The sequence below is a fragment of the Callospermophilus lateralis genome, chromosome 10, assembly GCF_048772815.1.
Source record: "Callospermophilus lateralis isolate mCalLat2 chromosome 10, mCalLat2.hap1, whole genome shotgun sequence".
Taxonomy (NCBI): Eukaryota; Metazoa; Chordata; class Mammalia; order Rodentia; family Sciuridae; genus Callospermophilus; species Callospermophilus lateralis.
The window spans coordinates 129,992,900-130,013,743 of NC_135314.1; the positions used below are offsets into that span (position 1 = coordinate 129,992,900).

Genomic DNA, 20,844 nt, shown 5'->3' on the forward strand with positions numbered 1-20,844 from the left:
AAGAGTTCTGCGCAGAAGCCCAGACTACACACTGTCACTTATCTGTTCAGATACCATCAGTGGCTCCCTAGTACCTGGAGAACCCAGCCTAATATCTTGGGCCCAGATTCTTGCTCCTCCTTGCCATTCCAGTCTCACTAAATGCCAGTACCTCTGCCTGATCTGCCACCACACCTAGAGAATGCTGCCCATCCCTCTAGATTCAGCCCAAATGCCACCCCCCCTACAATAGTTGTTCTGCCTTTCCCAGTGACTCCATCCCTCCCCTTACCCATCCCTCCTCAGGCATGGCTAAGCTCTGGCTAGGAAAGACGGGAAGGAGTTCTGAGGCTTGACACTCTAAGCTCCAGGTCCTGGGGCAGCTGACAGTGTCCTGACAGTGCTAGAGCAGGCCAATTAGCAAGTGGTGGCTGTGGCTACAGACCCAGTGAGGGAACCCTGGGAATAGAGCAGTCTCTACCTTACTGAGGATGAGGACATGAGGTCCAACAAGGTGGCTGTAGCAGCTGCTTCCTGTGCCTGAAGCAGCTGCAAAGTCACCCTTAATGAGTGCCTGCTGGGCAAATAGGCAGAGAGACCGGCAGCCTCAGCCTCCAACTCTGACTACAAGGGCTGGAGACAGAGGGTCAAGAAGTTGCTGGGCCATGTTACTGTCAATCCCAGGTCCATCCTGACATGCCTCAAGTATATCCCAAATTCTTGATAAGTCCTCTGCCTCTTGGTTGAGTCATATTCACACACAGGGCAGAGGAGCAAAAGGCAAGTAGCCAATAAGAAAAACCCCCAGCCACCCAGTCTGGTTTCAGCCATTGCTTCATCCTTGACCTTAGGAAACCTCCCCACTCTAGTCCTTTGCCTTTCCATCTGCAAAACAATGCTGATGCTGGTTTTGATTTGGAGCTTTTTACTGGATCCTATGCCCAGAACAATGCCAGACAAAGGAAGACTCAAGAGCCTGAGCTAAGGTGCCAAGAGCACATTCCCCAACTTTTTTTGGTGGGGAGGGGGTGCTGAGAAATGACTGGTCCTGTGTGTGCTAAGCACACACTATCACTGAGCTATATTCTCAACCCATCCTCCCTTATTAAAATAAAGCTTGGTACTCTTCCATGTTGGCTGGGCAAAAGTTTTTCTCTTTTGAGAGAGAAATGACCACAGATTTCAAATTTCCCATGGGGCTCCTTTACCTACGTTCCCACTGCAAGCACCCTGCTGTCCTCCACTGGTGATCTGGTTCTGGCATGTCCCTAGCAGGACAACCCAAGTCAAACCAGCTGTCCCAGAACTCAGCCACCAAGGTTCCCCTCCCCACTGACTCGCTCAGAGTCACCAAGATAAGCTAAGAGGAAACAAGCACAGGATTCTGAGCCCAGTGAGAACTCAGGTTCTGACCAGTATGCTGCGAGATTCCTCCTAGTCCATTGCCCATCTAGCTTACTCTCTTCTGCAAGCACCCTGCTAAGGCCTCTGCTTCTGGTTTCCATTTTGTTGTCCCAAGACACTACCATACTATCACCCACCACTGGGAGTTCAGTCACCTTCACCCCAGAGAACCCCAGCTTGTAGCTACCCTGAGCTTCCCTTCAGATCCAGCCTTTACCCAGAGTGAGGCTCTCCCAGAAAGAATTGTTTCTTCTGGGAGTCCCAATCTGTGCAAGGATGGGCCTAATGCCTCCCAGCTCCATTTGCACTATAGCTGCTGCAGCATCCTTCATATCCCAAAGAAGCATGCAGCTAACAGGGTGGAGAGCATCTTCCTGGTGGTACAACTCTCTTAGGACAAAGGTCTTTAAGCCCACTGAGACTTACAAGCCCTTTTCCAAACAAAATCCCAAAGCATTATCTGGATTGTAGGACCTAAGGCAGAGTTACTCCAGTTGAAGCAGGGAAGGGTCCTAGTGCAGGCCACACCTCAGCATGCCAGCCACAGAGCATCTCAGCACAATCTCTAGACTCCCACCTCAAAATATTCTGGGTGGGAGTCTGGGCCCCCCTCCTCTTTTAAATCCCTAGCAGGACAACCCAAGTCAAACCAGCTGTCCCAGAACTCAGCCACCAGGTTCCCCTCATGAGCAAACCACACCCCTTTGGCAATTCCTCCAGCTACCCTTCTCTACAATTCTATGGAGAAAGCCAAGTCTGAATTCAGGCCTGCCTGCCCCAATTAATCAACCACCAAATTAATGCCCTGTCTCCCTAAACTTCAAAGTTTCTCAAGCTATTTTACAAGGACTCTTCCCTGAGAACTCTCAGAAATCAGAGACCTTGGAGAAGGGGATTTATAGAAAAGATTGTGGACCTTGCCAGGAGGGGAGTCAGGCATTAGGGACTTAGCTGGACCAGTTTAACATTCTCAGTGTCCCCCTACCAACTGCTACAGCCAGCCATGAGCCAAGTACCACACTAGGGGCCTTTTACACACAATCCCACTTGTGGGACCCCTAGTTAATCATTCAATTTTGGTCTGCTCCATGTGTCTAAACTCTTCCCTGGACAACTGTTAACACTAGTTCTATAATAAAACAAAATGCTATAGAAATATGTTTAAAAATAAAAAAGGTGAATTTGGGGGCATTTACCGACTCTGGGATAATATGTAGGTCCCAGCAATTCAGCAGGTTTGCACTTTCAATGAAGCCCAGTTCCCTCCTATAGCTGCTAGAAGATGCCACCTTCCTCGGTGAGTGGTTTCCTGCCCTAAAATCCACCTCCTTGGACTCCAGTGGAGCAGTCTAACCAAGCTGGGGCATCTTCCACATACAATAATGGTCACACAGTATCTAGGACCCCTCACACACACTATTCTAGAGTGCTCAGCTTGGGAGCGTCTGGTAGCTTATGTGAAGAAAGGCAAGGTTCCAGCTTCTATAGCTCAGTCTGCCAAGCTACAGAACTGAGCAAGGCTGGCCAGAGAGCCAAAAGTTGTCTCTCAGATTACAAAGCTGGGATCTAGATATCCCTTCCAGAATTTCCAGAAGGGCCTGACAAATGCTGTTCTTTTGGCTCTTCACAGTGACCCCCATGTCCCTTGCTACCCCATGAGACCAATCTTGTCCCAAGGCTCAAGCACATCTGCAATTTCCAGGATTGCAACTGCTCTTCACCTCCTGGACCCAAAGGTGAGCTTGCCAAGACCTCCCTCCTCTTCTAGTAGCAGGGTTCCTGGCCTCCTTCTCCATCCTCAATCAGAATGCTGATGGCTGCTGTCATTCCATCTGAAGAACTTTCAAAGCAATCCCAGAGCCAGAGAGAAAGGGGTGTGTGTATGCACCCACAGTTAAAGGCAGTCAGCTGTCAGCACTGGGAGAGTCAGAAGCATCCAGAGTATCATTGGTAGCCTCCTTTCTCTGACCACAGGGCAATGGAGAAGGCAGAGATGGGAGGCAGCCTTATACTTTATTATTGCTGTCTCCTGGGCTAAAAGAGATAAAAGGCCAGTCTCCACTGACTATAGGCTATAACCAGCAAAGAGAGGCAACTCCTTCCTCATCTCTCCCCCAGCTTAGTTCCCCAGGCCACAAGGTCAGACTAAACACAGGAGCACCAATACAAAAAGAGGACCTTCGGCTATGCCTCCTCAGTGGGCAGCCTGGCCTCTCTCTCACTGTCCCACTGGCAATGCCCACATAAATAAGCCTTCCAGACATCTCTAGAAGCCCTCTGCTCTCCCTAATACCCCTGCTTCCTTGTCCCAGCCCCCACCACAGGAGAATGGATCCTGGAGCACAGCTGACAGGCTCCCACAGGAGGGGGAGGAAGGAGGAAGGGCTTTCATCAAAGAGGTGACGTCAAAACCAGGCAATGTGTGAAGCTGTCAGAGGCCAGGAAATTTGGACAAAGGTGTCTAAAAATAAATCCCTAAAGCTGGGAAAAGGCTTTGGTGGCTGAGTTGCTCGCCACACACCACATGCCACACGCCCTGTTCTGAGGTCTGGAACCCAGGGAGTCTCTTCCTAGGGCTGCTCCTCAAGATTAGCCCCTGAAGTTGAGGATGGCACAGACAGGACCAGAGACACCACACACCAGCTCTCCCTGAATGAAAAAAGAAAGACATGACATCCTCAGGTGGCATGTGAACAGGCCTAAAGCACTGATTGATGTCTTCCTTCCCACACTCACTGTCACCCTATTTCTGCACTTCTAGTCCAACTTCAGCCCCAGAAACCATATCCTTCCCAGTACTCTCTGGGCATCACTCTCAAGCTCATAAAGAAATTTGCCTTGATCCTCTCCAGGCCTCCATCCTACCACCACAACACTACAATACCACGGACAACCCAGACAGTCTGCCTGTTTACAAGTCTGCCTACCACTGTTTCTTCTTCAGTCTGTCCTTGACCATCAAGACCACAGCCAGTGACCTGGGGCCTTATTTATTCGTTCCCCAGCCCTGACATCAGACTTTTGCACCTCTTTACCTAGGATCTGTCTAAGCTCCCATTTCCATCACTAATGCCCTATTCCTGTTCCAAGCTATTTTGGAGAACAAAGTCACAAGGTTCCCCCAAATCTACCAAGCTCTCACTCCTGCTGACTCTCTTATCCTGTTCCCTGACCCTAGCCACAGTGGCCATGCCCTTTATATAGCCCTTGTTACCACAGGCCCTACAGAAACAAAGAGGCACACAGCAGCCTACCAAATCAAATACCATTAATATGCTTATGTCCCTATATTCTCCAGCCCAGGCCTCTCTCAACTCCAAACTCTACACACATCACCATCACTCAGCCTTCTCCACATCCCCAACAATATGTCTCCTAGGCAGCTCCACTGACACACCCACAGAGCCAGTTTTCCCCAAGGCCAGGTCGCCACATCTCAATGGAAAGCATCACTATACACTTACCCACCTGACCATGCCAAAGGGAAGCAATGCCCTCTGTGACACTGCCACTTCTCCGAACAGCTAGCCCATCCCAAGTCCACCAGTTCTACCACAAAAGACATGAGCAAACACAATGTTGGTCCTCATCTCTATAGTCACTGACCCAGTCCAAGTAGCTATCATTCACTCTGGGATTTATGATAGCCCTCTGAGCATGTCCAACCAACCCTGATCCATGATCCAGTCCCATCCTGCCCACCTTGTACAGACATGGCTCCCCAATGCATTAGATCCTGCTCCTTACCCTGCTCTGCCCAGAATGTTCTTAATTCCTCTCCAAAGGCTCTTGCAGGACTCTGACCTTCACAGAGAAGCTGTACCTGACCTTGTGGATTCCCTGACCTTTCCAACCTGTTATTTCCTAGTGTGTATCCCATTTTTGTCTGACATTAATTACCTAACTTAATCACCTCACCATAAGTGCCCATTCCATACGCCAATTTTTCATATGGTGACCTACACAGTATTAAGCATATAGACACTCAATAAACAAGTCAAATGAATGATTAAACAATCTTTTCCAAGCCCAAACTGAGATCATATTGCCAGCACCTAAACTTATAAAAAAGTTATAGGATCAAGAATGGACAAAGAGCAAGTTTTTAAGAACTCTGTTGACTTAGAGAGCCTGTCAGGTTTCCTTGTGGTTGGCTTTCCTCCTTTCTCCACATAGGCTAGGCTGCTGACATTGCTTCCTTTCCAAATCAGGAAATGAAGGAGAGAGATTTGCTATTGCTGCCCCAGTCCTGAGCTTAGGGAGCAGGTGCATAAGGTCATAAAGAGTCAAGGTCAGGGCTTGGGTTGTAGCTCAGTGCAGAGTGCTCACCTAGCATGTATGAGACCCTGGGTTCTATCCTCATAAAAATAAATACATAAAATGAAAGATATTGTGTCCATTTACAACTAAAAAAGAGAGAGAGAGAGAGAGAGAGAGAGAGAGGCAGGGCCAGAGCAAAAAATGAGAACCTGGGTCTGCCCAGCCACTGGAGATCTCAGGGCCTTGCTCAGTAGGCCTCCAGTAGAATCAGGACAGAGTGGACCTGTCCATCCATCTGAGCCCAGAGTACAGGATGAACACTAGAGACATGTTGTCAAACCAGAGCCAAACTGACTATCTCCTGGGAGATGTTCAGGTCCCTATAAGTTCTTAGGCATCTGAACAAGATGACAGTAGCCTCTGCCCATCTTCCTAGTCTCACAGGCACCTGCTCTCATGGAACCCTAGGGTGTTGTTCTTCCCAAACCACCTCTTCCTCCCATCCTGGGCAGTCCTTCCCATGCCCACCCAAGGGATCTGGCTGATGCCCGCCTCGCAAACACATACCAGTGTGTCTCACCTTGATGTAGGTGTCCAAGGCAGGATGGACACGGCGGGTAGCCAGCCAGATGGACAGGGAGGTTGTGTAAGGAAAAGTGGCTGTCACCACATGGCTAGGTGCTGGAAAGGAGAATATCTTGAAGCCAAATTTCTGGTAAAGCTGGATGAGCTCAGGGGAGGGAGACACTTCGCCCTCACTCAGGATGCTGCCTACCGCACAGCGACACTTCTCAGGGGGCACCTGTGGAGGCAGACCAGGGGGTCAGAGTTGGGCAAAGAAAGGAGACCCTCAGACTCCTGTCTCCCGGGTCTGTGCCAGCTTAGGCCTGGGAGAACCAACTGCTTCCAAAGGCCACAAAGCCCCTGGTACCAGAATAAAGCTGGCCATTTTCCTGCCAAAACCCAACCAAGGTCCACCTATGCATCCTGCTGCAAGACTCTCTTCCACCCTTCATTTACTCCTTCAACAAATATGCTATGCCCCATATTGGAGACCTAAGGGTCATAGTGAGGAATCAGACTTGGTTTTTGTACCCCAAGAGAACGAAGGACAGAGAGCCATCCTTAAAATGGCCTATCAACAGCATGATTCAGAGGGCACTCCCATCTTTTTGATGTGACCTTCTATCAGCCCCCAATTGTAGGGTTCTAGCAGGACTATAGTCCATTGATCCTGAAGTTTGGATCCAGCACAGCCCAATTAGCATGTTTCTCTCCCATTACCTATAGAAGCAAGCTTCAATGGCAGAGAAATTATGGCAGGCAAGGGAGCAGAACTGAAGAGCCCACAGCTTGCTTTCCTGGCCATGTCCCAGGAAAGCAAGTATGTGTGTGTACACAGGTACTCATGCAGGTTACAGGCCAGACTGGGGACCTGGCATCTAGTTGAGGAGGGACTGTGAAAAGTACTCTGCAGGAAGTAGGATCACACTGAACTCTGAGTAGCAGATAAAAAATCTGTAAGGGAATCTTCTTCCAGGTGCACAGGTAGAACCAGCCACTAACACTAGGGCCTCCAGACCTCCTCTCCAATCTATGCCCCATCCTGGGACCTATTCCACTTTCCAAGTCCCTCCCTGATTAAGCCCCAGAATTCCGGTTCCTTCTAAGTCTCTTGGCCTCTAGTGTCTACCCTTCCTACCCTTCTCTCTCTCTGTCCCTCCTATACTCCTTCCCTGGCACTCAAAAGCCCTAGCCAGATGGACAGAGAGGCTCACATAGTTCTTATGTGAGCCTCCAACACTTTCTAGGACTTACCCAAAGCTTTCAAGGCTAGTATTCACTTCTTCTAGCACCAGGAAGCCTCAGTCTGCCTCACCTCCTGCTATTTGTTTCCCATGTCCACTTTCCTGTCATTTAAGTCAGTACCAGCTTTCAGGCTGGGCCCCCATGGGTTCATGTTCCTGAATCCAGGACACTCATCACAGTTCTTGAACTTTCAATTCTAGGTTTTGATAAATCTAAAGGCTCCTTTCTCCCCATATCCAGAGCTTACTGACCCCTAAATTCAAGCAAGTCATTTCCTCTATCTCTACTTACCCTCCTCCTCAACCCACATTCCCACAACTGTGAGGTCATTACCTGACTGCCTCTACCCTCCCATTACAGCCCTTTATAAGCCCTGTCAGCAATCCTCTAGGGCTTTCTCAGCCCTGATCTACCTCCTCTACTCTGGTCAACCCAGCCCTGTCTTAGAATCATGCTCTGCCTGGAACTCGGGCGCCTATTCCAGGATATCATCTCTAGAATATCACACAGTTTTGTGGCTCTAGTTCCCTTACTGTCCCCTTGAATCCTATGGTATCAAGCCTGGCTCACAGCATCGGTGACAGGCAATATGGTGCAGTGGTCAGAACCACAGCTGGAGGGAAGATGGCCAAGGTGTGAATCCTGAGTCATGTAATCTTGGCCACATCTCTTAGAACCTCAGTTCCTTGATATCTACATATAGACCTATCATATTAAAGGAAATACTTCATAAGGCCTTAGCCTGGCCCCAGTATTCACCAAGTACTCCATAACTTTGATTGTTTATTCATAGTTATAAGACCATCCCAACAACTGTCCCTTGGCCTAAAATGCTTATCCACTCTAATTTCTGGAATATACAATCCCTACAGAACCCACTGGTTCAAAGGCTCACCCTCTTAGGGATCCTTTTAGGGTAGCTTGTTAGCACTGTCTCCTCTTCCAAACACCATCCCTCAATATTTTATTGTAAACTCTCTTGCCCATTATCAAATCTACTCACAGCAAGTCGCTTCTCTTGGTCTGGAGCCCCTTCCACTCTACCCAGGCAAGAGGCACAGGAGATTGCTGCAGTACCACCTCTTGTCTCTAGATGGTGCACTTGTCCCACTCACACCCTAAGACTTGCAAATGGCCAGATGGGCAGGAGGTTCCCACAGGCATTCTCTACAGGCCTCTTCTGACAGGCCTCCACTAACAAACTAAAGGGGTGTACCTGCCACAAAGCCTACTTGCATATCCTAATGTCATGCAAAAGAAACATCCAATATAGGTTAGAGGGAGAAATGAATGAGTGGAAGGTTACTTGCTCTCTACTCTTTAACCGGGTCCTAGGTCTTTCCTGGAATCAGGAAATCATGGAACGCCCAGCTCAACACCTTCTTCAGTATCCCAAAGGCACAAGAACACACATACAAGATAACCCTGACTGGAATCTCTCAATGGCTCCCAGTTTACCTCTAAAATGAAACCAAACCCCCAAGTCCAGCATGTTCTTTTAGAGTGGCCCATACAATACTGCCTGGACTTGTCTACACATTCAACTCACATTCCTTCCGCTGCACCAGACCCAAGAAAGGGACAGAACCTAGATGGGCAAGCACCCACTAATATCTAGGTGGTAGAGGGAGGAACAGATCCAGGCTCTGGCCTAGCCTGCCTTGCCATCCTCTTCTCCTGCCACACCCCTACACACAGCCACAAGGAACTATTTGCAGTCAAACATTCCACATCCTCCCATGCTTCCTGCCTTCTTATATGCTATTTCCTCTGCCCAAAACATCCCTCCTCACCCTATTCCAGAGTCCCTTCTGCCTGGAAAACTCCCATCCATTTTATAAGACTCAACCCTCCCCCTGAAGCCTTCTGTTGCTCTCCACCAAGCTACGCCTCCTCTGATCCCAAATACCTACCAAGGAAGCAGGTCTTGAGCTACATTATAATGAGGCCTCCCCATCTTTCCCCACAACACTCCAGATCTCAAAGCAGAAAGCTCCAGTATCCCTGAATACATAGAAAGTCCCTTGGGTATGCTCAGTGATGGTACATACATGCACATTGCTGCACATATAAGCTGTGCACAATAATCAAGCCTCCTTTCCTTCTACCTGAAGAAAATGAAGAGCTTCTGCCACTATGAAGAGAGGTAAACAATGGAGACAGAGCTCCCAGGATCCTGGAGGTGTCTAGGGCACAGGGCCTCCTTTCCTGCTTGAGCAATCTCTTAATTCCATAAGTTAGGACATTTCTTATGCTCTCCCAGGCCCCAATCAGTGGCTGGTTGCAGTACAGGCAATCCCTCAGCAAGCCCACCATCTGCTAAGCAGCCCTATGCCAAGCTGGAGTTGGGAAAGAGCAAGGAAGAGAGGACAGGCCCTAAAATAATCCAGGGAGTGGCAAGGATAGTCCAGTAACAGAGAAAAGCTTCCCAGACTCCCAGGAAAGCCCAGGTACACCTCCAAGAAAATTGTTTACTAAGGTCGCCAAGGGCCTATTTCCTGATGACAAGAGATCTCATCCACCTTGGTTCAATGAAACACCCTTATTTGCAACTAACCCTAGGATAAAGGTCTGGGCCTCCCATCTGTATGCTCCCTTTCTTCCCCATATAAGCCATTTACTTGGGCACCTGTGCACAGAAGAACAGCTTGACCAGAAATGTACCAGTCAGGAACCACACCAGGGAAAGAGGGCAATGGTCAAATCCATCACCACTTTGAGAAAAGGAAAGCCAACCCAGGATCCGCCCTCAAAGTAAGAAAACCAGGAAAGAGACAAGGGCATGTTAGGCCCCAATGCATCTCCTTTGGGCTGTGCAGTCTCCTGAACCCCAGGAATGTGAGAATAGGGCAGTCTGTCTGAAACCTCAAGCTTCCAGGTCTGAGTTGGTTCTAAGGCTGGCACTACAACCCATTCTAGTGGTCTCACAGGTCCCTATGACCCCATGTTGTAAGGCCAATGAAGAAAGTCACCTCAGAAAGTCACTGAGTATAAGAACCAGATAAGATAAACTTCTTCCAGGATCCAGAAAAGAGAAATGGTGTTAGCTAGCCTCAGTAGAAATGGACAGATCTAGGTCCACAATCTGTACAATCAATCAGGTCAGCTGCCACATCTGCCAGGCCCAGGCCCAGAGGGCTTCCTTAATCCCTCCTATGCCAGCCCACCTAATTCAGAGTATTCCACCCAAGGTAAAGGAAAAAGTAGAGGCAGTGCCCTTCATTTGCACTGGTACTCCCAGGGTAACACAACAGCAACACCTGCCCATTACACAAGTTAGACAGTAGGCCTCTTTCATTGTCATGGATGCTGCAAGTCAACACACTAAGCCTTGTGTGTTCAACTTCCCTGAGCAGCTAGTGCCCAGGCACACTAAGGCAAGCATCATTCAGCACATGGGCTAATGAAGTCAGCCAGGCCAGAAGTCAGGACCCACATACTTTAGGCTTGGACAGAAGGGAGGATTCAGCAAGATGTCAACTCTCAAAGAGGGGGTTCTGGGGCTTCTTGAGTTCCCACATAGAATTCTTTCAGAAACAGCCCCTCTAAGAAGCATACTTCTAACAACAGCTGATACCTAACAATGCTTCACCATTTTGTCCCAGCTGCTGCCTTCCACATATAAAATTATCAAATCCAAACAGCCATGTGTGGTACATGCTATTATCAACCCTGCCCCTGAGACCCAACCCTGTCCCAAGCCACTCAATAAAGGTCATACAGCAAAACAGTGTTAGTGTTAAAATTCAAATCTAAGCAGACCATCTCCAGAGTTGCACTACACAACCCACTCCCATTTGGAAGTCTGAGAATTAGGCTCTGGCTAGGAACAGGCTGCACAATGACCTTTCCCTGCACTGTTTCCTCACACAGCTCAGGCAACCTGCAGGAGGTAGGCAGGATTCCTAAAGGTACAAAGGCTCTGCCTACAAAGCTCTGAGAGGCAGGGATAGATGTCAAGGGTGCTATGTACCTATTTGGGGCCAGGTATTGGGACTTATCCTCATCATTTAGTCCCCACAAAAACAAAAACTCTGGGCTAGGGGTATAGCTCAATAGTAGAGCATGTGCTTAATGTGCAAGAGGCCCTGTGTTCAGTTCCCAACACCAAAACATACAAATGAACAACAACAAAAAAGGAAACCCTAAGATAGAGATTCTTTCATCTCCATCTGATAGCTAAGGAGACAGACTCAGAGAAGCCAAGTAACACATCTAGTGTCATACACAGGTATGCACAGAAGGGTGAATTCAAAACCCTCTCCTCTCATACCTCACCTCAACATCTTCCATGGGCAGATTGAGTAGGCAGAGAGGGGTTTGCCTTTTCAGAATAGTCCCACAGTAAACCTGCTGCAGAGCAAAGATTTGGGCTCTACCTGGCAGAAAGTAACTATAGGGTACATTGGGATAGGGCACAGCCTGAACCTTCAGAAAGCATCAGCCCAGCCCATATTCTCTTGCCCCTGTTGAGGAGGTCAATCCTAGGAAATCCTACTCCCTCACCCCTTCTCAGACTTCATCTGACCTAAGTGCCTCCCATACACAGAATTCAGAATTCTCATCAGTCTTAGGCCTTGCAGACTTGGTGGCCCCAGATCTTGACTGCCAGTGAACTAAAGGAAAAGGGAGCTTCAATGACACAGTCTAGCTTCCTAAAGACAGAACTCAAAGCATCACCAGTACCCCATCTACTCTAAGCCTGGGGAAAATATCACCTGGAGTGGTGGATATGACCAGCAGATGCAGCCTGCCTGGGCCAGGTAAATGCAACTGGCTGTTCCACCCTCTTGCCTCATCCAGGCAGGTTGCTTAAGCCCCAAACACAGCAGCAGAGATGGGTAGTGGAGGGTGAGAAAGAAGGTAGAGACACAGGCTAGAGACAGGAGAGACTACAGGCATGGTGAGAGTATATCAGACACTAGGGCCTGTCCAAGGCCAGAGCTGGACAGGATCAAGGGAAGTATACAAGGTCCACCCAGCAATTTCCTTCCCCTCCAACACTGAAGGCTTCCAGAGGACTAGGCCCAGAAGTCAATTTCCAAAACCCCAGTACCTACCTTGAAAGCAGAGCTGGGGGCAGAGCAATTTTTCTAGCCAGGACCTAACTATGTGGACTAGTGTGTATGAATGGTGTGGCAGGTCCACATACACCTGACTACAGGTCTCTGGAACCAGCCCCAACCCTTCTGGTACCTTGAAAAGAAAATGGCCATAAATGCTGGACCCTGGGCCCTGGATGGGAGAGCAACACTTTTAGCCACTTCTGGGGCCTGTCCACTTCCCAACACATACTCCCTCCTTCCTCCCTTCCCCACCCTCAGCCATGCCACGGCCTTCAGAGATAAGAAAGGGGATAACTTCCTTCTGCCTCACAGAAACCATTTTCAAAGACCTCACAACTTCCTTTCATACAGGACTCTGGGACACAGGGCTGAGAATTCAAGCAGAATCTGATATAAAAGAGTACACAGAAACTGCCACTGTCCTTTCTTGTGCCATTTCCAGAATTGGCCTAAGCGGGGTTTTGCCAGACCTTTCTCAGGGACCAATCTCCTGGCTGACCAACTTAGGCCAGGAAAGGGTGTGGCTAGGGAGCAGAGCAGTCCATATCTTAAAGGGGGGCAGCCAAAGCCAGGTGGTATGTCTACCTGGTTACTACTCCACCCTCAGAGTGTGAAACAGCCTTCCTTCCTCCGCACTCAGAAACCACATTCTGATTCCTGTTGTGCTGGGCTGGGGAGGGAGGAGCTGAGGTGAGACATTCAACAGGTCAACCTTTATCTTGTCTTTCTCAGAGAATCAGAATACACAGGGCCCCCTGCTGGACCAAATTAGCAGAGGCAGCCTAGGATGGGAATGGGATCTCCCTCCAGGTTTCCCTGACACCTCCACATTGAGAGGTCCTAAAGGCTGGGCTCCTTGGTCCCAATGGCACATCACTGCCCAGCACAAAGCGTGGCACACATCTAGTACTCAAATGTTTGTTGAATGAAAACAAGAAAATGCTCTCTGCACCTCAGTCTCTCCTTCTATGTATCAAAGTGTGACCAGGAGGCCTCAGAGCCCTCTAGACCAGAAAGCTCTGAGAACCTAAAGCCTGGGAGTTCATGGGTCCCTAGACCTTTTATAATCTCCATCAGGCAGAGAAGGCACTGCCCAGCTCCCAGAGTAGGTAGAAACCCAAGGGTCCCTGAGCCATTCCAAGTGCCAGGGTGTAAGTAAGCTCTGAATATGGACACAGGTATCTTCTTGAGAGACCGTACTAGAAGGAGCAGGATCAGAGAGGCCACCTTCACCTGCTCATTCATCATCTGTGATGAGTCCACAGCCAGCCAGATGTCTATAGCCAGACAAAGGGTTAGATCCTTCAGCACATGCTAATTTTTTTCCACCTTTTTCTCTGTCATTGTTAAACATCCACTGATCACCAGGCACTGAAGTGAAGACCTCACCTGTATCACTTAACTAAGCCCTTGTCAGCCTACCTATGAAACAGGTATTTTACCACTCCCCTGCAGATGAGGAAACAGATGCTCAGAAAGATTATGTGATATACCCAAGACTGCACAGCAGGATAGCAATGGGATAGAATCAGAACCTAGGACTGCCAGTTTCAAGGCTAGCTCTCAGGCCAGGGCCCCCTAGACAAGCACCTAAGTCAGACTATTTCCAGCCAACCCTGGACAACCAGGGCCCACTCTATGGAGTCCGCCACATTTCAGGGAGAGATGAGCTATCTAGAAGCAGTGGCCAGGCCAGAGGGTCATGGGGAGAGTCTCTCTTCTCAGGGTTCTTCTATCTCATTCTTCCCTGGCCCAGCCTCCAGCACTGGCCCCAGAATATCTGATGCCTTGGCCCTTCCCAACTTGGAATTAGGATCTCCTACCAAAGAGGCAATGTGCTACTTCAAGAACATGAAGATATACTGAGAAGAAAAGAGGCAGCTACAGGAATTTTCCTCCCTCCTCCCTCCTCTGGCCTTGCAGAGGGGTTCTATCTAGGCCAGTTGTGGCAGGAAAGGCAGGGACTTACACAATAGACCCTAAGCAGGGTTGAAGGTGAGGCCCACAGCCCAGCACCTGTGCCATCCCACTTGGGCCCCCATGCTCCCATCTTCATATAATGCTATCTCCCAGCCATGTGACTATGAAACCTTAGTGTCTACTCATCTCTCAAACTACCTATATCATCTCTCACCTGGGCCCAGTTCAATCTCTTTAATGGCCTCCCTGCCTCATCTCTTTCCATCCTCCACCTGTCTTCCAATTAGCTTCCCAAGATGAAAGTGGCAAACAGTGCCATTCCCTTTCTCTCAACCAGCTGCACCTCCCCACCACATGGATCAGGGAATTTTTCCACTACTTTCTCTATCCACCACATGCTCACTGGCCTCACTTCCCCTCTAATTCCATGTCTCCAAGTTTTTGTTCCTACAGTTTTCTTAGTCACGTGGCCCTTTGTAGCAGAGCCAAATTCTACTCATGTGGGAAAGCCCAACTGAAATCCACCTCTTCTCTAAATCTTCCCCACAAAGTCGAAGCCTTTATAGCTCAAACTTCTATGGACACCGAACCCAAGCCTTATTGAAGAATCATTTGTAAAAGGCTGACTTGCCAACTACACAATCTCCTGAGGTCAGGACCAGATCTGATTCATCTATTGAGTATAGGTATAGAGTAGAACCTGGCAGAGAGAGGGAGTCAGCACACCCTGTTTCATTCGTTTACTCCAGTGATGCCCGGTCAGCCAATAGTGGGTAGGCCATAATGTTTGTTCACTTGTGCTCTCCAGACAAGGAAATCAGAGCTAGGGATTCATAAATACTTGGTTTGACATGGTTCAGAAATGAAGGCTGAACAACCCTTACCAGAGCTGCCAGCTCACCCACCTGTGGGCAGTACCACCCCATAGCATGGCAAGAGGCTACATTGGCAAGCCCTGACTCACTGTAGGCTATAGTACAGCCAGACACCCACAGAGTGCCAGTGATGCTGGGTTCATTTCTGACCCCAGCATCCTGGACATTCTGAGTAGTTCATCTGGCTCCACTTATCTTACTCTCAACTAGGAGCTTGATGTCTAAGGAAATACATCATCAGGAGAACAGGAAAACACTATCATGGCTGGAGAGGTAGGATTCCAAGCCCCATGTCTGGGGGCTGCCCTCTCACTATAGCAGAACTGAAGGAGTGAAAGCACAGAAATAAGATGTAACCCCCAAGAGTGGACAGAATCTGAATTGCCTGGCCTTAACGCACTGGCCCCAAATGGACACAGAAAAGGCACAGCAAGAGGAGGCAGCAGAAGGTCCAAGTGGAAACTAGGGACTTACAGTAATACATTCCACTAATTCCAAAATCTACAAGTAGGGCTGGGGTTGTGGCTCAGTGGTAGAGTGCTTGCCTAGCATGTGCAAGGCCCTGGGTTCAATACTCAGCACTACATAAAAATAAATAAAATAAAAATATTATGTCCAACTACAACTAATAAATAAATAAATAACTTAAAAGTAGCCATGAGCAAGGGGAACCAGACCTGGGCAAATAAAAAGTCAGCTAATGGATACCTAAAGCAATAGTCCAAGCTAAATAAGGAAGAGGCTTCAAGCTCAGAGAGGAGATGATCTACAAGGCCAACTCAAAGACTTCCCCACCCTTCCCCCAGAAACCCAAATTCCTCTGCCCCACTAAGCCCAGACCCAGGTCTACCTGTGAAGTAGAATCCCATGGAGACTCCTTACCATATGGGGGTGGTCATAGTAGACAGCGATGGAACGGAGCTCAGGGGATATACTGCAGCTCTCCGTGAAAAGCTGCCCAGTGTTGCCATAGGGCCCCACGTGGAACTTGTAGGCCACAGTTATGTTGCGGATGAGGGGTGAGCCAGCACTCACTGCCACCCCAGTCAGCAACCCTGAATACCCGGCAAAGGCCAGCAATGTCAGCAGCAGCAGTAGAGTCAGGCCCCCAATCAGGCCCAGTAGTAGCAGGTCCGACATGGTTCTGGGCCTCCCACACAGCACCCCAAGGCAGCTGCAAAGGAGACAGAAGAGAGAGGAGGCTGGTAGCCTGCTTTGACTGTGCCCATCTACCCACCAGCTAGTTCTGGCCCAACCTTAGCCTTGTCTTGGATGCTCTGACCCATAAGAGGGAGGGGCCAGAGGTGTTTACACATAGGGTGACCTAGAAGGGAGCTACAAAGGATGACTGAAGCTACAAGCTTCTTTATTTCTTAATCACAGTCATTGACGCTCTCAGAGAAGTTCTGTCTGGCAGCTAACTGCCCTGGTCACACCTGGGCAAACTGTGTCATAGAGGGACAGAAGAATGAATCAGCAAAGGATATACTCCTGGCCCTGATCAGCCTCCCCTAAGACAGGCCAGACACCACAATTCAGCCTTTCCCCACAGTGCCTCTTCCTTCCCACAGCTGAGCCCAATTGCCGGCCCAGACTCCCCAAGCCTCAGGCACTACTTTCAGAGGACAGAGGATAGACATGCATCAGGAACCAAACACTTATTAATAGGAAAATCATAAGGAACAAAACCCCAGGGGGGAAATGTGTCATAAGAGACTTTTCATAGGAAACTCTCCTTTGATAAGTATATCTGTCCTGCAGGGACCCTGCTCTCCAGCAAGCTCACCCATCCAGAACCAGAGGAGAAGTCAAAGCAAAACAGCCTGAGCACCCAGAACGAAGTTCAGCCCTAAACTTTCCATACTCGAACCACCAATGCTAACAGCTTCACTCTTCTTTCCCAGCCCACAGAATATAAACAGTAAGTAAGAGGAAAAGGCTTGTACAAGTAGAAACACAAAAAGACAGGGAAGTAACAGTTACTCAAAAGAGGCAAAAAAGCTATACAGGAATAGGCTCAAGATCCACAGAGGTCAGACAGATTGTCTAGGCCTCCCAGCAACTTAGAGACTGAGGCCGAATGCTCTTTTTAAAGCAGGCTACGCACAGTAACATAAAGGGAGGGATCACAGCATCCAGAAAACTACTTAAAGGGAGCATGGGACCTACTGGGGGAACACTCCCACTCCAATTATTTAAAATTAATATTATAAAATTAATATTTAAAATTTTAAAGGTTTTGGAGCTGAAAAGGCAATGCTTCTGCCCTATGGAAAAGTTATCCCTAAGGTTGGTCCCTGTAGGTTGTGAATGTGAAGAGAGTATGCTAAAACATTATTTTTCAAGTCAAAGAGCATGCAGTATTTGCATCTCAAAGGAGTCTCATACACTTATAATCCTACTGTATCATAATGAAGTGCCTCCCACAGGTCTTCTCACTTACAGGTGCTCTTGACCATCAGATTCATTATCTTTTTTATATACATTCCCTGTCCTATTCATTCTATCTCCAGTTGATTTGGGTACTTAACACACACACACACACACACACACACACCCCACTGTCTAAATGCTGAAACACGGCTACTTCATTAATCCCCAGAACAATTCAACAAAGTAAGTATAGATCAGGGAACAAGTGGTTGGAAATATCAGAATGAGGACCCAGTTACTAACCTAAACAACTAAATCCATTTTGTCCCTCTCTGACTCCATTTTCCTCTTTTAACTACTTTTTCCCCACTCTGAGCTACTTCCTCCTTCAGCTACCTTGGATTCCAGGAACAGGCTCAATTGATAAGTTTCTTTATGAAAAAGGACTGATACTACCTCAAGCAAAGTCAAGGCATCATCTCAAAATGAAATTGCTCCCCTTAGTGGGAACAATTATTCCATGAGGAAACCAAGGCTGCCCCCAAAGCAGGAGTAATCATCTCACAATGGGAACCAAACTGCCCATTCAAGTGATGATGACTTTCCAATTTTGACCTTCCAGGAAGTTCACAGAACCAGTCCTCAGATAATCATCAACCATGGCCTGACTAGGATGACTTACTCCACTAACTATGCAAATTCCCCAACCATGCAAGACCCTTAAAATTTAAAACCCTAAAATTTTCCCTTGAAAACAAACCTTTGGTCACAGTACCCTCATATCTGTCCTTCCCTAAGTGGCCATGCTGATTAAAGTTTCTTTCCTGCCCTTCACCTCTACTCTAGTCTTTGTCATCTTGGGACGGGTGGCCTAGCTAGCCTCTTCTACTGAATCATGGGGGCCATCATCTTCACCCAAAGACTCAAGTAACATTAAGCTACTTGACCAAGATCACACAGGTATTAACAGTCACCTGAACCAAAATGTAAGCAATGGGAACCCAAGCAGTATGACCCAGCCCCCATTTCCAATTTCTCTCTCTTCCCTGATGACTGGCTTCCAGAAAATCCCAAGCATTTAATCCAGGTTGGACATCTCTGAACTCAAGACCTGAAGCTCTCAGCATCAAGGACACCGATTGCTCTGGGAGTGACAAGCCCTTACTCTGTGCTACTCTCTGCTGCACACCTCTATTTCAAAGGAATTTAACTCCCACCTTTCTTTTGCCTCTCCCAAACCGCTCAGAAAGGCGGTAAATGTTCCTGCAGGGTGTGGGAGCAGAGCTTTAAAGCACGTAGAAAGGAAGAAGGGAAATGTTAATTTCCCCCTTACACAACAGATAAAGGGAAGAAGGGCTGGGGAGGCTCACCTGAAAAGCCAGGTTCACTTTTAGCAACTCATGGCATCCAGCGCAGCAGGGGCCAAGTGCTCCAGTGCTGGGGGCAGAAAGGAAGAGTCACTCCAGCCCAGGAAATAACCACTGGGCAGGGCTCCACTCCCTGACTAACCCCTTCCCAAGGAAAGCCCACCAGGACCTCTGCAAGCACCCACCACCCCATACTCAAATCCTCGGGGAAATCAGAAGCCAAACCCACCCTCACAACGTCTGGATCTTCTCTAGAGCCTTCCTCACACCCCTCTTCCTGGTGGGTTCCAGCCACCACACTTGGTGCCCAAACAGCCCTGCCACTAACCTTTTGAAGGATGTGCCCTTTCTCTGGCCTCAGTTTACCCTCGGATCTGCGGCCCCAGATTCAGACGCCTAACCACTCAAGCGGGTGTGCATGGGGGCTGGGTGAGTATGGGGGCTGGCGGCCTGCGCGAGCTTCCTGAGGCCGCTCACATGCGCCTTGGAGGAGGGCCGGTCCTTGGACGACCGGCCTTAAAGGGCCCCGCGCTAGCAAAACTTTGGCTCTAGAACTATGAGGCAAGACAGCGGCTCTGAGGGGCCCGCGCGCTCTAGAGGGCGCCGCCTCTCGCTCTCGGCTTCCAGCCCTTGCTGGCCCGAAGCCTTGACTACATGTCTAGCCTCTTTCTCTCCGCTCACGGCTCTTGTAGCTCCACGCACCTCTGCAACTTAAGGGACGCCAAAGTTTGCAGCGGGGCGGCGAGGCGCGGCCTCGTGAATTAGATGGACTTAAAAGGTGACTCATGCCTCCGTTTCCTCCCCAGCTCCACTGCCCCTAGACAATCCCTGTACCCGCGACTGAGGTAGTGGGTGACCTAAGGTGGGAAGGGCTGGCCCAAAGTCGCATTCAGGGCCTCGGACCTGGCCCGGGCCAGCTGTGGGCAAGACGATATGCAAAGGGTGGCCTAGGTCGCAGGGGGCCACGAAAGGGTCGCTGGGAGCCCTGATGTCACGCCTGGGAGGACCGTGGCCCCAGGCCCACGCCCCGGCGGGGACGCCTCTCTGGCCCGGCCCTCACCTCAGCAGCCATCCCACGGACGCCGCCCTACACAGGCAGCTCGGGGATCGGTCGCGGAGCCTGCGCGCGCCCGCCGCTCACGCTCGCTCCGCCCCCTCTCGCGGCGGGACGTGGCCGTGGCCGTGGGCGCGTGCGCTCGGGACCCAGGGGGCGGCCCCGCCTCGTCTCCGTAGCAACGCGAGCGCGCTAATCCCAGGGACTTGGCTGGTGTGGAGCCCACAGTGTACCTTCCAGCCTCCAGCAAGCAAACGGGCTGCAGAGGGTTGACTGAACAACACCCTAGGGTATCTGGGTTGGCGGATGCTCTACAGCGACAGCCCAGCTCCAGACGCGGGGGAAGTCAGCCTGGTGGCCCGCAATAAAGGGTCAGGCGGGGGTCCGGGAAACCGGACTGTAGAGAACTGTTTGTACAGGTTAGGAAGGTGCGACACAGCAATGTCAACTTCTAGCATTGGTACAACCCTTAACTCTGGACAGTTTATCTAATTGAGGTTTCATAACATGCTTGGGAACCAAGCAACACAAGGCCACTTGCTTCCGTTTTAAAGCTATGGAAGCTCAATCCCATTCTGGGCTCAGGGGAGAAACTAGTGGATCCAACCTCTCAACAACATAAATATCTGCTTCTGGCTTCCACTCACCCCCCACTAACTTTCCTTCAGTGGGCACAGGAACAATCATTCTCCCATCCAACATTTATCAAGTACCACTTCCTGCCAGACAGTTCTAGG

At 49.4% G+C, this 20,844-nt stretch overlaps 1 protein-coding gene across 4 annotated transcripts in view; it reads right to left on the reverse strand.

Moving 5' to 3' along the window:
- The window catches only part of Tex264 (testis expressed 264, ER-phagy receptor), a 31,249-nt gene extending 11,040 nt beyond the window's left edge, over positions 1–20,209 (reverse strand). For 2 of the 4 annotated variants that reach the window (XM_076867959.2, XM_076867957.2), the window contains exons 1-4: positions 20,114–20,209; positions 19,057–19,123; positions 16,196–16,487; positions 6,224–6,445 (exon numbers count right to left, since the gene is read on the reverse strand). In XM_076867959.2, coding sequence (XP_076724074.1) covers positions 6,224–6,445; positions 16,196–16,453 — 480 coding nt within the window. In that variant the 5' untranslated portion in view covers positions 16,454–16,487; positions 19,057–19,123; positions 20,114–20,209. Of the gene's footprint in view, positions 1–6,223; positions 6,446–16,195; positions 16,488–19,056; positions 19,124–19,381; positions 19,540–20,113 lie in introns of those variants that run through there. The other 2 variants (XM_076867958.2, XM_076867960.2) reach the window with 2 other exon arrangements.
- Positions 20,210–20,844: the final 635 nt, after the last annotated feature.